We start from the raw sequence: 18,110 nt of genomic DNA on the forward strand, positions 1-18,110 counted from the left end.
TGTGTGATTTTCAGAGGAGCAGCAGCTCAGAGTCTCTGAGTGAGAAGGGCTCGGCTGAGCTGAAGAAGAGTTTTGATGCTGTCGTCTTTGATGTGCTGAAGGTCACACCAGAGGAATATGCAGTAAGACACACTCCCCCCCCGTGTGTGTGTGTGTGTATGAGTGTGAGCGATGTGGTGACTCACTGCAGGCAAATACTCTTTCACACTTTAATTTCTATTCCTTAAATTTTAATTTAGACTCATTAATTGAGAAACAGATGCACACTCATGCAGGCAAGTTGCAAATGTGCGACTACAAAGACAGTAAAACATTATCTGTCTGTACTGTAGAGTTTAGTAAATGGGTCAGCTGAGCCTGTGTAATAATTGATGCTTGCTGGCAGTCAGTCACACAAGCTGTAATGTCCTCTGGCGTGAGAATTAAATATAGTGAAATCAGAGTGCTCTCTTCAAACTTTCCAATCCTGTAACTGCTTAAGGTCCCTCTTTAAAATAGAGCAGCAGTACTTTTAACATGAATGCAGTCCAGAAGAAGTTGGTTGCTTAAACAGAAACTCCACTGCTTTTTCAACATGTCTGTATAATTAAATTGCTAGGATGTAAACAGTCACTCAGAGTACTTTGATGTGCCATTCCAGTGAAACCTAAAGAGTGTTTGTTCACAACAGTGGTGATAGGTGTTACAACATGGTCAAGGGTCATGGTCACCTCTCTCCATGTGGTGAGAGGTGGGTCTCTAAACCCAAACTCTAAACACCATTTGAAAGGAAACCAGCTTGTTTATTTACATTTTTCTTAAAACTCTTAATAGCAAGATTGTTGAACTGTGAGGAGTTGTAGCTTTAGGAATAAGCGTATGCCAACGTAATAAATAAAATGATTAATAGCTACACATTTGGACCCAGCTGTGAAAATGTGTTCTCTGGGGCAATTACAGCTTTACAGTCTTGCAGTCTGATGGACGAATCTGGGAGAATGCATAGTGCCAGCAGGAAAGTTTAGTGGAGAAGGGTCAATGGTCCGAGGCTGTTTTTTGGGGTTTGAGCTAGGCTCCTCAGTTTCAAAGAGGGACATTTTAGACAAACATGCGCTCCCAAGATTGTGGCAACAGTTTGAGGCCTTTCCTGTTCTAGCATGACCGAATTGGAATGCCGATAGTTAGCCAGGCCTTTTCATCCAGCATCAGTGCCTGACCTCACAAATGCTCTTTTAACTGAATGGGCACAAATTTCCACAGACGCACTCCAGAATCGTGTGTAAAGCTTTCCTAGAAGAATGGAGGCTGTTCTAGTCGCAAAAGGGGAACAACACCATATTAATACCAATGGTTTTGAAATGGGATTTCCAACAATCTGTAGGTGTGATAGTCAGGTGTCCACATATTTTTGACCATATAGTGTATAATGATTGCGTTTCAACATTTTTTTTATTTCACTGAAGATCTAAATGAAAGTTTTGCGGCAGAGTCTGTAGAATATATAGTGCTAAATATAAGCACTGGGCCATTACAATTTGAGCTATTGATACATATTTGGGCCATGCATTTAAGGGTTAAGCATAAGCCTTTAAATAATGATTTTCCAGATCATAAAAATATATTGTGTCCAAACCTTTGCCTGGTCTGTTAGATGTTGCAGATGTTGCCTGTGTAGTTCTGTGTAATTTTGTAAAGAAACACTCTCTATATTCCAGGCCTACATCAGACATGTTGACCTGCTTGTGAGCGTATTCTTCAGAAAGCGCTTCTATCTGGGCTACAGAGCAGCTCTCTCCTTCATTTATTCATGCTCTTCCTCACTAACCCAGATAGTCAAACTCACGTGATGCAAAGTAGAGCACGTAGGAGAGGATGTTTTATTGATCTGCATGTATGTGCTAACGTGACCATGCATACACTTCAGCAAGAGACTAAACTACAGACAAAACCTGATTTATTATTTATAAAACTGTCAGACATGCTCACTCGTACATCCCCTTAGAATGGAGGACCACAGAGAAGACGATGTAGCCTATTATAAATTTAAGAGTCTGAACATTTGCCCACTGTGAACACATGGACACCTCTCCTATTTGTAAACACCCATGAGCTTTCAAGGCCATTTTGCACCAGACTCACAGAGAATCATTAACAGTATGAAAGGTGAAATTTTTCTGCTCACCTAAATTGTGCACAATATTTTTTTTCCAGAATTGAATCATTGTTTAAAAGATTAAGCACTGTGACAAATAACAAAGAAAACAGACTTGTGGTATGTCTCCTGAAGCAGGATTTCTTGCTTAACCTCAAGCTTTAAGTTTATGTCAGTCCACTCTTGGAATTTCAATGGTGGATCTCTTTTTACTGTGCTGCATTACCATGCCATTTTATGCTGCACTACAGCTCGTCAACCAATCAGGGCCAAGCTTCTGACCATCTTCAGTTGGAGGTGGACCATTCTGGTCCTTTTCAGGACCCCTTTTATTTTCTTGGTGATGTTCGTGGATCAGTCATGCATGAAAGTGTTACTGTGGAAGGAAGAAACACAGCATACTACATACAAAGATTTGAAGAACATAAAGCACTTAATAGTCCAGTAAGCACTAACTAGGCAGTTGAGGCAGTGTTGCTTTTTACTGTTAACACTTTAGAGTCAACATATTTGTGATGTGATTCCTTTTTCTCCTGAAAAATAAGCCATTTGGCTCCTCATGTTTCACATGATTGGCTGTTCATCATAAATAGCTCGGTTTACGGATTGCTCCCCATCTGACTATCTTAACCATTTAAAGGCCACAAATGTCTTCCTTAAGTGACAAATATATGCTTTGCACAGATACAGGCTATGCCCTATTTTGGAAAGGAGCAGCCAGTTTTCATGACCTCATTTAGGAGCTGAAGTTTTATAACCAGCTTTATAGTTTTGCCTTCAGTTGACCAGTTTGTTTTAGTTACTTTTGGAGATGCTAGCACCACACTTGACAAAGCAGAGGACAATCGAATGCTTTTGACGTGTGCCAAGAGATATACAAGTTACTGCAACAGAAAATGATGAGTCGTCTTGGTTATGTTGATGGCATAGGCAGCAGTGATTGGTGGTCAGTTCTTGTCTTCTCTAAGAAGTTTGCACAAATTAGTACAAAGTATTATTTACATTATCTGAGAAATCAAGACTAGTGTGAAAGATCTCAGGTATTCATGTGTTAAATTAGTTCACTTGTGATTTGTGTTAGTTTTTTAGGTGGAATTAAGATCAAATGTCATTTTTATGAGTGATTAAATGACATTACATTTTTAATTTGTTCCCCGTGTTTTCCTGCAGGGTCAAATCACTCTTATGGATGCACCAGTGTTCAGAGCCATCCAGCCTGAAGTGAGTACATGTCCATATGCCCTCACACATAAACGCACACACTTGGGCACTTCACTACCGCTGTCTGATTCTTCTTTGCCAGTGCTGATTTTTCCCAGTAGGGGGCAGTAAGTCCATGGTTCATTCACAGGTTGTTCTCCTTTCACGTGGTTATTATTATGCAAGGCTTAAACAGTAAGAAAACCAGCTTTCCCTACTACCTTTAACCAGTTAGCAATACATTCCATACAAATATCTGTGACGATGTACTTTCCTGCTTTGGTGTTAGTGGTGAATGCCTTAATAACACCATCCTTTTGAATTATAGTGAAGGTGAAGTAAGATATTCCAGTTTACTTCTGCTCTGAGTGAACAAATACAATAAAAAGCCTTTCATAATATGAGTATGACACAGTATTCAAACACAGACAGTAACACATTTTACACTCTTTTGTCATCATAATGATGATATTTAAAGACCAACATACCTTTTACCTTTAACCTCTTTACACAATAGCTATAAAATGTAATTTCTGACTGTTTTGGAAGTCCCTCAGTCAGAAGGGTTTATATTAATGGAGTATATTTGTATTAAGAAAATGTGTATAACATTCTCAGCCAGAAGCTCACTGGACTTTCCTCCTCATGTGTAAGAAAGCATGTCAGTATTTCTAAATGTTTTTATTGGATTTAATATTTTTTTTAATTGTGGCAGTTGTGCCTGATTTTTATTTTATAAATTTTTTTTTTTAAACACATCGAGAAACTCTGCAGTCATGCTGTTCGTTTCATCTCAGCAGGGCCGTTTTTAGCGTAGAGGTGTAAATGGTTTTCATCCCACATCGCTTTCCAGCAGCTCAACACAACTCACAACATTTCACACGTAGGGAGCCAACAGTGTTCTCGTTAATCTGATAAGATTTACGCGGAAACAATTTTCATTTGATTCTTTTAATTAAAAATCATCACTGAGACTTTTTGTGTGCTTGTAAAGCCGTCATTGTAGCTGTAGGATGAGTAAAATCGGTGAGCATCCAGGACAGACAGACAAAAACACATTCTCTCTGTGCGATTTATGGGCCCAAACATGTCTGCCTGTGCTCTGTTTGTAAAGTGGAGGCCTTCAGCAGCATCAGCTGTGATTCATAAAGCATTTGATGAGCTTACCCCACACTGAATCCAAGTGTTGCATTCTGGATCTTTTCGTTTTTATGACTGCTGAAAAAATGGGGAGAGAGGGACTGGATATAATCCTTAAGAGAGATGGAGAGAGGGAGAGAACGAGAGAGGACAAAAATAGTGCATGCCTGGGATTTGTTTGCGTATGCCTATTGCTTTATTATAGCTGTTATTGATGTCTTATTATATAGTGATCGCTGTAATTTACATAATTTCCAGGCCTGTTGAAATGTGGCATGGGATTCTGTGGTTGATTAAACAGCCATGTGAGGTTTTGATTATTTTGGCAGACTTGGTGCTGTCTGAGCCCTTGCAGTGATGCATTCCTAATGTTTGAAATAAGAGATGCTGGATCTGTCGAAGAACGAAAGCTTCCATCTCTGTGGCAGAGATTTTTGGATTTGTTCGAGCAAACGTCATAGCTTAAAAATCAAGCTTGGTATCCACCACACAGTGTTCTGCAGAGGTTCTGTAAAATTAAGACAAATAGTAGTGGATCAATATCAATATCAAATATCTTCTTCTTCTTTCGGCTGCTTCCTTTAGGGGTCGCCACAGCGGATCATCTGCCTCCATCTTCCCCTATCCATTGCCTCCTCTACTTTCACACCAGTCAATATCAAATATCAATGGATAATAAATGAAATGTAAATTATCAAAAAAAATTTTACCAACTCATATTGTTTATGTATTGGCAGTCTAGGTTGAATGAGGATTTTTAGTTCCTTGAAGATTTAGCCATAATCCTGGAAAATTTGTGAGCCAGAATGTTTGAGAGGGGTAAGAGCAAGCTACAGAGAGAACGATATTAGCATAGAGGAAAAGGCCTAGACCAGGAGTTGGCAACCCAAATGTTAGACAGAGCCATTTTGTCCTTTCAACAAAAATTAAACCACCTTGAGAGCTGCAACATTTTATATCCATTTTACCATCTTGGCTGGAAATATGTCTCAGTAGTGCTAGTATAGGCTAAAAATATCATATACGTCATATTGCTGACTCTCTTTGCTCTGCTTTAAGCTTCAGCTCAGCTACAGCCGCTTTCCTCGCATCTGCAGCAGAAACTGTTTTCGCAAAAGTGGAATAGTTTCTTGTAAAATATCTGTGTTGATTTTTTTTTTTTTTTTTTTTTTATCAGGCTGAAGTCGCTTCTTATTCACCAGCTTCTTGTTTGAATTTTCCTGTTACACCTTAAATGGTGCCTGAGGTGACAACTGCTGCACTATTTAAGGTGGAACAAGAGAATTCTAACAAGAAGTTGGCGAATGAGAAGCTGACTTATTAGTGTTTTTTAGTAGTTTCTCATTGCAGATTAAATGTATCAGAAAACCAGCAAAAAAGAATATAAATGCAAATAAGTCTTTTTGTCTGTAAATGATCAATGTCTGTCTTAAATCTTAGACCAGCAGTCTGTGCGCCAACCTTCAGGGTTAAAGGGTGAATTAACAGTTATATAGTAAGTTCAGTGTTTGACCATTTATAGTTAAACAGTGTTAAAATGATCAGCAGAGCTTTATTTTCCTGCAAAGGATGATTATTTTATTTTTACCTAAAATTTTGATTGTGTTGTGGAGCAACAGGGCTGTAAAAGAGCCGCATGTGTCTCTGGAGCCACATGTTGCCAACCCTTGGCTCTTTCCATAGACTTTCAGTCAGACACACCCCTCTCATTTGCATCAACAGTTGTGTGGCTTTTTGTCTTTCTTCCTTCATACTTGTAGGAAAAGCATAAACCAGGCCAAATGTCAAGTTTCTCCCCTTGCAGACATTCGGGATGTGTTCTGGGTCTGAAGTTTTTTAGTTTTGCGCTGGAGCTCTGAGGCTAATAAATAATAGAAACCGCAAAGTGCGTGACTAAACCACAAACCATAATCTCTCCTCAGCTTATGTTGTTAAATAGTCTTGAATAGGCTTGTTTGTGACGAGTCTTAAATTGCAATTGTCTGGAATATTTTTGTTTTCCACTCAACCACTGAATATTTATTGTTTATGTTATTTAGGAGTTAACTGGACCGTGAGTACAATGTTTCGTTCCACCTCATGTACCACATGTGATGCGAATGACAATAAAGCCTCATCTTATCTTATGTTACCCTGGGGCACTTTTGCCAGTAATGTTTGGGCTCTGCGTTATTTACACATGCAGCTTTTAAACAGTATTCTACAGAATGTGTGTGTTACAGGACGAATACCTTCATTCATACTGTGAAAGTCCTGTTAAACAGGACATGATGTCCTCAGCATGATTGGCTAACAACTCCTTCATTTCTTGATTATGTACAAAAATACTCTTCCACGTCTTCTTTTGTTTTGCGAATACTAAAAACTTGACTGTAAAATCAAAAGCCTCACGCTTCAACTCCAGCTTATGGTCACAGTTCCAATTGATTTAGCATTAAATTTCCATGTAAAAGTGCATGTGTGAAAGGGGCTATACTGTTGTCTGTCAGTTTTTCTCATTTTTATACAAAACAGTATGTCATACAGTTTAAAAAAGCGCAAGTGTATATGAAACTACTTGATGTGGTTTGAGGCAGTGTGTGATTTTAATTATGCATACAGTTTGCTCAATGCTAATTCATGTATGAGCTTGCATTACTCATTGGCTTCAGGGCAGAAAGATGAAGCAATCTGTGGACACCAAGCAGATCTTGGTTGTGCTAGGGATAAAGGGGAAATTATGTAACCTTGTTTTTTGGCTATAATATGCCTTTAAGCCTTTACCTCAGACCCCGAGCTGACAGAGTGATAGGTGTCCTGTTGCGTCTTTTGGTTAAAGCCCTTTATGTCTGCTGTTACCTCAGAGCCCTGGACCAGCATGACCTCATGCTTTTGAGGAACTGTAGCTGCCCTTAAATAGCTAACTCAATGAAAACATCATTATGAATTCCATCTGTTTTCAGTGCTAAACAGTAAAGATTACAGTTTACCTCATGCATACATTCAAGTAGACCCAGCAGGCATGAGTTCTGTACTCTGACGTTGTGGTTTTATTGTGCTGTTTATGAACACTCTGACTCTTACTGAGCTGCCCAGCATGGAAACTCATTCTGCAGTTTTGATCCTAATAATCACTATGATATCAGGGAACTGGCAGTCCTCTTATTTTCCCGTACTGCACTTATAGGTTATTGATGTATTATGTCTTTTAATCTCTGAAAGAAAACTGAATATGTAGGCAAAAATATTCTGTTAAACTGTAAACTGTGTCTTTACAGAGCTTTATAAAACGCATTGTAAGAGAATGTCCTCTGGTCATTTATCTCTGGCTGTGCTGTGCGAGTGTGTTTGACAGGCAGACTTGGCTTTAAAACCCTGGGTTCAATAATTCACACTGGAATTGTCAATGGATGACTGTATGTGTGTGTTCAGGCCAGACAGTCTGTGTTGGAGACATTGACAGCACAAGGCGTCCCACTGGTTTGAGAACTGCACTGCGACAGTAACAAAAATAGACAGACCCTTCGTACTTTGATACATCAGCGGCCCACAGATTATTTGCATGTAAATGACCAAATGTAATTAACATAATCAGTCAAATATTAGAATTACAGCCAGTATTTTAGCACACCGTTAAGTGCTCACTGGTGCATGTTTAGTCTTCTTTTCAAATAGTCACTCAAATAGAAAGCAGAGAGTGTTACACTGCACAGAAGATTAGGGCCCAATCCCATTTCACCTTTTACTCCTACCACCTAGCCCTGCACCTCTGTTTTGCATGTTTACGTCTAGGTGGTAGGGTGTGCTGATTTTTGTTGAGCTAGAGGGGTAAGATGAAGTGTTGGGCCTACATGGCCCTCCAAATGGAGGTTTTCCAAGGGCTCGCTCAAAATGAAGTGTTATGAGGGGGAAAAAAAAGAAAAACTGTCAAGATGGCCGTACGATAGACCAAAGAAACCCACAAATGTCCATTTACCAATTCAACCAATTCAGCTATAAACACTATTGCAATACCAGTAAGAGTCCCTGGACTAAATTCCTAATGTTGCATTCCTCTAGACTATAGGTTTGTAGTCACCTGCACATGCCAACGTTTCTCCTGTGATCTCTATGAAAGTATTAAATGAATAAGAATATTAATATGAATATATTAAGTGAATATATTGATTGGGCGTTCTGCCCCCTATGCTGCAGTAACAGCCTTTACTTTTTTCGGCAGATCTCTTTATTTTAGAACATTTTAGAGCTGTGAGGATTTCATTGCATTCAACTACAAGAGCATTTGTGCGGTCACATACTGATTTTGGTCGATTAGTTCTGGATCACAAAGGCCACTTCAGCTTCCCCCAATGGTACTGAGTGGTGCTTGATCACTCCAAAGTACACGGTTAAACCCCTTTATTTGACATGTGCCATTGGGCCTGGTCAGCTTAGTTTCCAGAGTTTTCCAATCTATTGAAAATACTTTTCTGTGGCGATAAGAAGTACAGTGTTTATTTTAGCTGCTTCACAGCTGTGTAAAATTAATCAGTAATCCATCTTATGCTTGTTGCACTTTATTTATGGGTTACAGCATGATAAATTATTGATAAGTATTGGCAACAACAAAGTGTATTGTTTACCATCATTTTGGCTCCAAAAAAATCCTTTTTTGGCTCACTGATTGTTTGTTGTGGAGGAGCAGTGACCTTTCTGCTTCTAAAAGGTCAGCTGGCTGCTTTGTTCCGTTATGCACGGAATGGAAAACCTGTAAAAAGAGAATGAGCGGGAGAATGAAAGTGGAGACGAGAGAGATTTGTTGGATGTGAAGAGATGGGATTTATTGAAGTGAATCTGGTTTTGGTTATACTCTGTTAATGTGTGGCCTGTGTGTTCAGCAGGGCTCCTGGTGCTGCTTTGATGGGACAGCAAGGAGAGCCTGGTGGAACCCCAGGTTAGGGGGAGATGGTGGAGATAATGTAATTCACTGGATTGCATTAAAACCACTAATTATACGCAAATGCACTCGCACACATAGAACAGCAGAACGGCCGACACTATAGGACTTTACTTGGTGAAGAGTGTTGGAGCAAATTTTAAAACTTGCGGATCCAAACTGGCCAATCATTAAGTCCACTTCAGTTTTGGCTAACAGTTGATGGAACAGTTTGGCAAATAATCTTGTCTGATAAATGTAAATGATTGGCTGCCCCGTTTTGTGTCTTATTCAAAAAGTGGTTCAGCCCGAAGGACTCAGCATGAATTAGTGGGGCTGAGCTGCTGGATAAGTAGACATTTGTAAATGTGTTGGTTTTAAAAGCCAAAAATTCAAAATGGGCTGTTTTTTCAACCCTGTATGGTTTGTCTGGACATTTTCGCTCCTCGCTCAAAGTGTTTGTAATCACTCCACTCCAGGTTTTCTTTTTCCTGCTTCTTTCTCACACATCAGAGGAATCCCACTCCATGTAATTTATTCTTATAAGATATTTTGTTTCTTAAATATATATACAAGGTGCTATGCACTTCATTTCATAAATTACAAAATACACTGCTCAAAAAAATAAAGGGAACACTTAAACAACACAATATAACTCCAAGTAAATCAAACTTCTGTGAAATCAAACTGTCCACTTAGGAAGCAACACTGATTCACAATCAATTTCACAGCTGTTGTGCAAATGGAATAGACAACAGGTGGAAATTATTGGCAATTAGCAAGACACATTCAATAAAGGAGTGGTTCTGCAGGTGGGGACCACAGACCACTTCTCAGTACCTTTCTGCTTTCTGGCTGATGTTTTGGTCACTTTTGAATGTTGGTGGTGCTTTCACACTCGTGGTAGCATGAGACGGACTCTACAACCCACACAAGTGGCACAGGTAGTGCAGCTCATCCAGGATGGCACATCAATGCAAGCTGTGGCAAGAAGGTTTGCTGTGTCTGTCAGCGTAGTGTCCAGAGGCTGGAGGCGCTACCAGGAGACAGGCCAATACACCAGGAGACGTGGAGGAGGCCGTAGGAGCAACAGGGCCGCTACCTCTGCCTTTGTGTGAGAAGAAACAGGAGGAGCACTGCCAGAGCCCTGCAAGAGCCCTGCAAAATGACCTCCAGCAGGCCACAAATGTGCATGTGTCTGCACAAATGGTTAGAAACTGACTCCATGAGGATGGTATGAGGGTCCGACGTCCACAGATGGGGGTTGTGCTCACAGCCCAACACCGTGCAGGACGCTTGGCATTTGCCAGAGAACCAGGATTGGCAAATTCGCCACTGGCACCCTGTGCTCTTCACAGATGATAGCAGGTTCACACTGAGCACATGTGACAGACGTGACAGAGTCTGGAGATGCCGTGGAGACCGATCTGCTGCCTGCAACATCCTTCAGCATGACCGGCTTGGCAGTGGGTCAGTAATGGTGTGGGGTGGCATTTCTTTGGAGGGCCACACAGCCCTCCATGTGCTCGCCAGAGGTAGCCTGACTGCCATTAGGTACCGAGATGAGATCCTCAGAGATCCTCAGATGGTCAGAGACCATCCGCCACCTCATCAGGAGCATGCCCAGCCGTTGTAGGGAGATCATACAGGCACGTGGAGGCCACACACAATACTGAACCTCATTTTGACTTGTTTTAAGGACATTACATCAAAGTTGGATCAGCCTGTAGTGTGTTTTTCCACTTTAATCTTGTGTGTGACTCCAAATCCAGGTCTCCATTGGTTAATAAATTTGATTTCCACTGATGATTTTTGTGTGATTTTGTTGTCAGCACATTCAACTTTGTACAGAACAAAGAATTCAATGAGAATATTTCATTCATTCAGATCTAGGATGTGTTATTTGAGTGTTCCCTTTATTTTTTTGAGCAGTGTATATGGCTGTTATTAAACCAAAATCTAATTCTGTGCTACACAGGCTTTTGTTGGTAGGTATAGGCTTGAAATGATGACCTAATCAAAAGCCAGAAATCTGACTTGAGTCTAATTGTGTATGATATCTGTAGAGCTTGGAATCTGTGAGACTTCCAGTATCTTCCTGGTCTGCTGAACTGTTCTGCAGCACAAACACTGCGTTTAAGATGGTGGCTAGTGCTGTTGCGACACCTTTTATATTCATACTTCATTTTAAGAATCCCATTCAGATTATAAACAGATGCCTTTATTGTTAAAATCTCTGGTGAAATAGCTCATTGCCAACAATGTGTTAGGGATGTAAACCCTGTAGTTGAGATGCAAAGCTCAGAAGGATGTGTCTAGAAGAGACACAGTCTTTGTCTACAACAGTCCTGAAATATCTGTGACTTATCTACACGAGCTACTGATTTATGAGAAAAAGTCATTTAACTGTTATTTTACATTCCTATGTACTGCTGATGCCACAAGTATCTTCACATTTTTGTTGGAATTCTTGTGCGACTAAATAAACTATTTTTGTCTCATTATTTGCTGCAGGCGTGCACAATACAAAAGTAAACTGTCAAGTTTAAGTAAGACTTAAACAAGCCTTTCATAATAGAAACACCTTCAGTTTGTAGGATAGAACTGAGAAACAACACACAGCAAATACAGTGTTTAAAAGAAGAGGCAAAACAATTTGAAACTGTTGTTGAGTAGTTTACATAATGTGTATTCTAGCTAGCATAAAAGCTAATTTAGCTGACAGCTTCAGCTATTGCTAGCATACCTGGCGCCCCTGAGGCTGCAAGACACAGCATTGCAAAAATGACCGCATGACTAACAAAATTGCCACACAAAGTCATGCTGAATTTTCACATTGTAAGTCTAGAGTCTGAGTCGAGTCACAAGGCTGACTCTGCATACAACTAAACGTTCTGTTACAGTTAATAGGTGTTTATAAAGCGTCTACAAGGCATCTACAAAAGCATCTACCTTTATTCATTAATTTTTCAGTAACTTATTGATAAACAGTCAGCTTGCTTCTGGAGTTGCCTCGTTCTATGTGGTTCTCGCACACACGCTGTAATGCCAAGCAGCTGCAGCTCCGTGTTGTCGTAACTGGGAATTGATGGGAACCATTGTTTTCTCTGCATGGTTACGATACACAGTCAGAAGCACATTAGAAACTGGCTCAGCTGTGCTTCTCTGGCTCACAGAGAGCAGCGTTTCATGGTTATAAGAGAGACGTAATGTAGTGAAGAATGCAGCAGGGGCTCACTAAAGCCCGATACACACACGAGAGATATTCTAAGCCAACAGCAGCGGGAACATGGCACCGTATCCTTGGGCCCGTACAACACATAACAGGCTTCCGCTCTGTGCCATGTCTCCAGTGCTTAATCGAACTTCCATCACAACATCATGATACTGCAGTAAAGCCTGAACGACATAGTTGTAGACATGATTGCCAACTCGATAAATGGAGTATAAAGTTACGGTCAGAAAACGGTACTGGGAAATGAAGAGGGATACAGGAACTTGCCATGGTTTTGGAACTTTTGTGTGCTTCGCTTTCCTTTATGGAGAACATGACCATTTTGGCTCCATTTGTCTACAGTGTGCATTCAATACAGTGAGTTTTATCATATGAAATTTTTTTTTTAACTGGCTGTATAGTTAGCCTTTAACAGATGGGATGTACTGTACATATCTGTTATTTCTCTTCTAGTTGCCTAGTAAACTCATAGAGAAAAGAACAGTGTTGGAACATGAATTCACTGTAAACCATTTCTGGGAAAAACATTCTGTTCAGATTTATTAGCTTTAGGTCATTTTTAGGCATAGGAATAGACATACACAGCTGTAGTGTAGCAACACTAGTCGAGCGATGTATCGTCTACACTGGTGTATCAGTGTTGATGTCGATGATGCTGCTTTTTAGTTTTAGCAGTACCAATAAAACATATATGCTGTGTACAGTACTGTGCAAAAGTCTGAGATCAGTCAAAACTGCCATTAAGTACAAGTTTATTCACTTTTCTGTATAAGGAAGAAAAAACAAGCAAAATTATGTTTTATAGAAATTTGCACAGAAGACGCCAACTAGCTAAATATAATTTAAAGTCTATCAGGTTTTTAATTTGTCCACTGCAATTTGTGCAAATTAGTTCAACTTTAAGAACTTTGGAAGTAGCAGAAGGTATTGCGTGTGCCGGCGAAACACAAAGTCCCGGTTTACACCTGGACACTTCATGTGACTATTATCTGGATTGTATCCAGATAAGATTTTAGCCAGATGCATTTGCACTTTGAAGTCAAGTATGTCTCCGGTTAGTCAGACTGAAATCCATTGCTGTGTGGGACAGAATATGCAAATTATGCGGCAACCAATTATCAGTTGTTTTTCTGTTCAACCTATTCCGCTCCAGTTTGTTTGGCACAGTAGTGTCTGTCCATTTTGCTTTTAGTGTTTAGTTTCATCTGGTCATCAACCATGTTTTTATCTTCCTCACAGGGAGGGGTTGTCGATTGTGTCTTAGAGAGATGGATGTGTTTACACTGCTATAACATCTAAATGCTTCTCTCAGCCACCTCTTTAAGTGGTTTGATCGATTTGGATTTGTATCTGTTTCAAATGTGTCTTGGATGTATTTATATTTGGCCTTATCTGGATAAAATCCTGATACTCAAGACCCATGAAGTGACCAGGTGTAAATGGGATCAAAGACCATTCAAACCATGTCTGCAATCTTCAGTCAAGCATGATGAAGGAGTGCAAGTTTTGGGATGGATATCATCGGTAGTCATTGATTTTTTTATTTTTTATTTTTTTGCTGATTAGTACAGAATCATTTTAATACATCTGAAAACATTTGATTAGGAAGAAATTAATTCTACAGCAAGATAATGATGCCAAGACTTAAATAAATAATGTGAAACTGTGCTATATCTGTACTCTGTGGGTATATAGCACTCTGTGGGACCTTGTGTTTGTTTAGCCTGAGGTTGTATTTTTGTGCTTATTGGTAGTTATGAGTTTATGGAACAGGTGGGCTCAGGGTAATGAGGACTAATCATAGCTGTTATGGAACAAAGAAAAATAAGAATTTTGCTGCCCGAAGCCAACACACTTTCCTTTCTCATGCCTTTAGAAATCCTTGGTTGCCCTCTCCTTTTATTTTTCAAGCACATAAAACACTTTTAACATGATTTTTCCTACTTAACCTATCTCTGTACTCTACTCGCTAATGTATCCTCTGAGCTTTTTCCTGCCTGTCTTCTCCGTGATGGGTTGCATTGTGTGGATTGGTGGTGGCTCTCCAGTTTTCCAGAACCAGTGTCTGACTCCACGTTTAAATAATCATCTCTTCTACTGCAAGCCAGCTACAGCGTGCCTTCCAGTAGCCTGTACTGTACATGTATCCCCCCTCCCTGCACTGTTTTACCCATGGGCCTTGTCCCACTTTGGCCCACTCATCTCTTTTGTCTCAGTCTGGAAAAGTGATCTCCAGCGTTCTGAGATAGGTGGGAATACATTGTATGTGGATCAGTTTCTGTGCAGTCTGTATTACTTATATTTTGCAAATCAGCAAGTGAGAGAATAGATAAGAACAGAGCGCGCTGCTCGGGATGCTCTGATATGCAGTTTGTTCTCGCTTCAGCATTGCTCAGATACTGCTCCGTTCCATCTGTGTCAGGCCTTTTTCACATATGCCACCTCAGCACGTCATGAGAGATCATACTTTTTGCTTGTGTTATGCATTTATTCATACAGTAGAATTTGAGAAAGTTGTAGACAAAAAGAAAATGCCCCCAAGACATGTCAGCGCTTTTGGAAGCACAAGTGAGGCGTAAAAGGTATTGTTAAGTGTGTAATGATACTCTTGATCCATGATTAGATTCTTAATACGGAGTTTGCAATTTGATATTATTGTGATATTTTAATGAAAGATTCTAGCGGGGGAAAAAAACTGTGTTGCTTACTAATAAACATGCGGGTGTGGCTTGTCGTTTAGTGCTCATTGTTTGAAAATATTGGTGTTTCAATAATCCACTCGCATTTAATGGTATAATTAGTGTGTCTGTTAGGTTGTTTATTCTCCCCAGTACATTGTCATTTGGAATGTGCTATGGTACTCAAGTTTGTTAACCGTTTGAAGTGCCAGCATTTGAACCATTAAAACACTGTTCAGGTATTCTTTAAGCTTCTTCAGGTATGTTCTGTTTACTTTGCTGTTCCAAAACATTGTTGCCTGACTGTGAGTGTGTAGTCAATAGCACAGCTTTAAGGATGTGGCTGAGAAAGTAGCTCTATGGCTAACTAGGCTGTAGCAGATTTTAGATCCAGAAATAATTAAATATTGTCAAAAATGTTGTAGAAGATCATGAATCTCAATCAGCGTCTGATGTGATGCCGGTCTATTAGCTCATTAGCTTATCTGAATAGGGAACCTCTGTAACTCTTCAAACACATAAAACCAACTGGTGTCCTTTGTCTGTTTTTAATAATAATAATACTTATTATTATTATTATTATTATTATTATTATTATTATTATTATTATTATTATTCATGTTCCTTTGGGTGTTGATGTATTTTCTTTGTAATACCAGTGATGTCACCTAAAAAGATAAGCCTACAGGCCTACATTATTTTAAACCAAAGCCGGTGGTGGTGGTGGTGGTGGTGGTGGTGGTGGTGGTGGTGGTGGTTGTTGTTGTTGTTTTTCATTACCTGTGATTTAACTGGATATCCTCTTATGGATACATACATAGTGAACCTGTCAGGTTGTACATTCCTAATTGTTACATTTCCATGATGCACATGGTCACAGTATGGATTGTTATCTCTGTCGTTGACTCAGGTAGTTAACAATAACAATAAGCTCTTGCAACAAAAAAACTGTGTGACATTTTTATTAAAAAAATCATACAAGCATTGTACATTGTTTGGTACCTTTTATGTAAAATAAAGGGGTCATTAAAATGTAAAAATGTTCTTGTTTATTGGAAAAAGTGCCACCGTTACATTGTGTGCCCCTGAAAGCTACTCAGGGGTGCTACAGTGATTTTAGAAGGTTTTATTTAGAGATACACATAAGATTTGAACCATCTTGCTTGCGCCTGCTCTCCCTCCCTATATCTATCTCAAACAACAAAGTAACTAACTCAGAAGGGTGTGCTCTGTTGAAGAGATTGTAAGAGTGGGCACTGGACAGCCCTTTAAAGCTTCACTGGGAAAAAAGTAGGAATAAATGAGTGAAACAAAAAGTTTGGGTGTATCTGAGTGTGTGTTTGCATGTGCGTGTATGTGTGTGCGAGTGAGTGTGAGTGCGTGTATGCGTGTGCATGTGCGAGTGTGTGCTAGGGTGTATGCGAGATGTGTGCCTGCGTGTGTGAATGCGAGTGCGTGAGGGCATGTGTGCGAGAGTGCATGGATTCTGTGCATGCATGAGTGGTCGTGTGTGTGCGTGCATGTATGTGCGAGGGCGTGAGTGTGTGTGTGTGTGTGTGTGTGAGGGCATGCGTGAGCTGAGGGGTCAACATGTTGGGCTCAACAGCGGTTTGTATGCCTCTTCTAGCAAATGGTAGTGTTGGTGTGACCCCTCTGGAGTCGTTTTGCAGCCCTTCATATTTTTATTATTTTATTTAGTTATTTATTTATTTTTGTGCTATTGATGAGAAAAGTGCAGAAATGAGCAGATCAGAGGGACAGTGAAGGTGGAGCAGTTTGGAGATAAAGCCAGAGAGGCCAGGTTGAGATGGTTTGGACATGTGTTGAGGAGGAATAGTGGATATATTGGGCAAAGAATGTTGGAGATGGAGCTGCCGGGTAGAAGGAGAAGAGGTAGACCTCAGAGAAGGTTTATGGATGTAGTGAAGGTGGACATGGAGATGGTTGGTGTGAAAGTAGAGGAGGCAGTGGATAGGGCAAGATGGAGGCAGATGATCCGCTGTGGCGACCCCTAAAGGGAGCAGCCGGAAGAAGATGAGAAGAGTGCAGTGTTGAGAGAAGTGGCTAACAGTACAGATAAGCAGTCAGACAACAATGGCAGAAAGGGAGTCACAGAAATATCTGAAGGAAACTCGGCAAGCGTTTGGCTGTGCACTGAGTGTAAGCATTAGGACTGTGTTCTTACAAAGTCACAACTCCACACAGTTCAACACATTCCTTCCTCTAACACCTTGTCTTTGCACTTCATAATTGCCTTTTAAGCTAGATCAGTAATGCTGGTGCAGAAGAATGGGAACTCTGCATTGTTATACTGTGTGAGACATGATCATCATTAGACTGACTCCAGTTGGAAACGTAAACATTGAGGTGCAGTTGACTTTAGGCCACTCACAATCATTCAGGTCTGGCCCATTTTGCTTGCGCATATGTGCAGCTGCTGAAGTACAAGCCTGAACTGGCAACATCGGCTGATTAGCGACTTTTCTTCCTAGCACTCTGTACTTAGTAGCTAATGCTAGGTTGTACCGACCTGAAATTATGTAGTGCACTGAAGATGAATGTGCTCTTACGAATGTGTGCACTTACTTGTACGTAGTGAAACCAAAAAAAAGATACTTGCACCAATACACTGAAACTGGATATTTGAGGTGAAGAGCAAAGTTTATGGACTGTCTAAATTTATAGTTGACGTTAGTTGGTTTGTGCTACAGCTACATCTTCTAAGACTGAACTTTGTAGTTGTGGAAAATTTTTCCTACAGATTTCTTTGAAAAATGCAAGCAAGCCTCTCACAAAGAATAAAAGCTGGAATAAAGACAAAAGGTGCGCACA

The 18,110-nt window shown here is 40.1% G+C and overlaps 1 protein-coding gene across 6 annotated transcripts in view; it reads left to right on the plus strand.

Moving 5' to 3' along the window:
* The window catches only part of ralgps2 (Ral GEF with PH domain and SH3 binding motif 2), a 157,651-nt gene that overhangs the window by 41,436 nt on the left and 98,105 nt on the right, over positions 1-18,110 (plus strand). For all 6 annotated transcript variants that reach the window (XM_017688545.2, XM_037537969.1, XM_017688549.2 and 3 more), the window contains exons 4-5: positions 15-122; positions 3,302-3,352. In XM_017688545.2, coding sequence (XP_017544034.1) covers positions 15-122; positions 3,302-3,352 — 159 coding nt within the window. The remainder of the gene's footprint in view (positions 1-14; positions 123-3,301; positions 3,353-18,110) is intronic.

The sequence above is a fragment of the Pygocentrus nattereri genome, chromosome 4 (assembly GCF_015220715.1).
Source record: "Pygocentrus nattereri isolate fPygNat1 chromosome 4, fPygNat1.pri, whole genome shotgun sequence".
Classification (NCBI taxonomy): domain Eukaryota; kingdom Metazoa; phylum Chordata; class Actinopteri; order Characiformes; family Serrasalmidae; genus Pygocentrus; species Pygocentrus nattereri.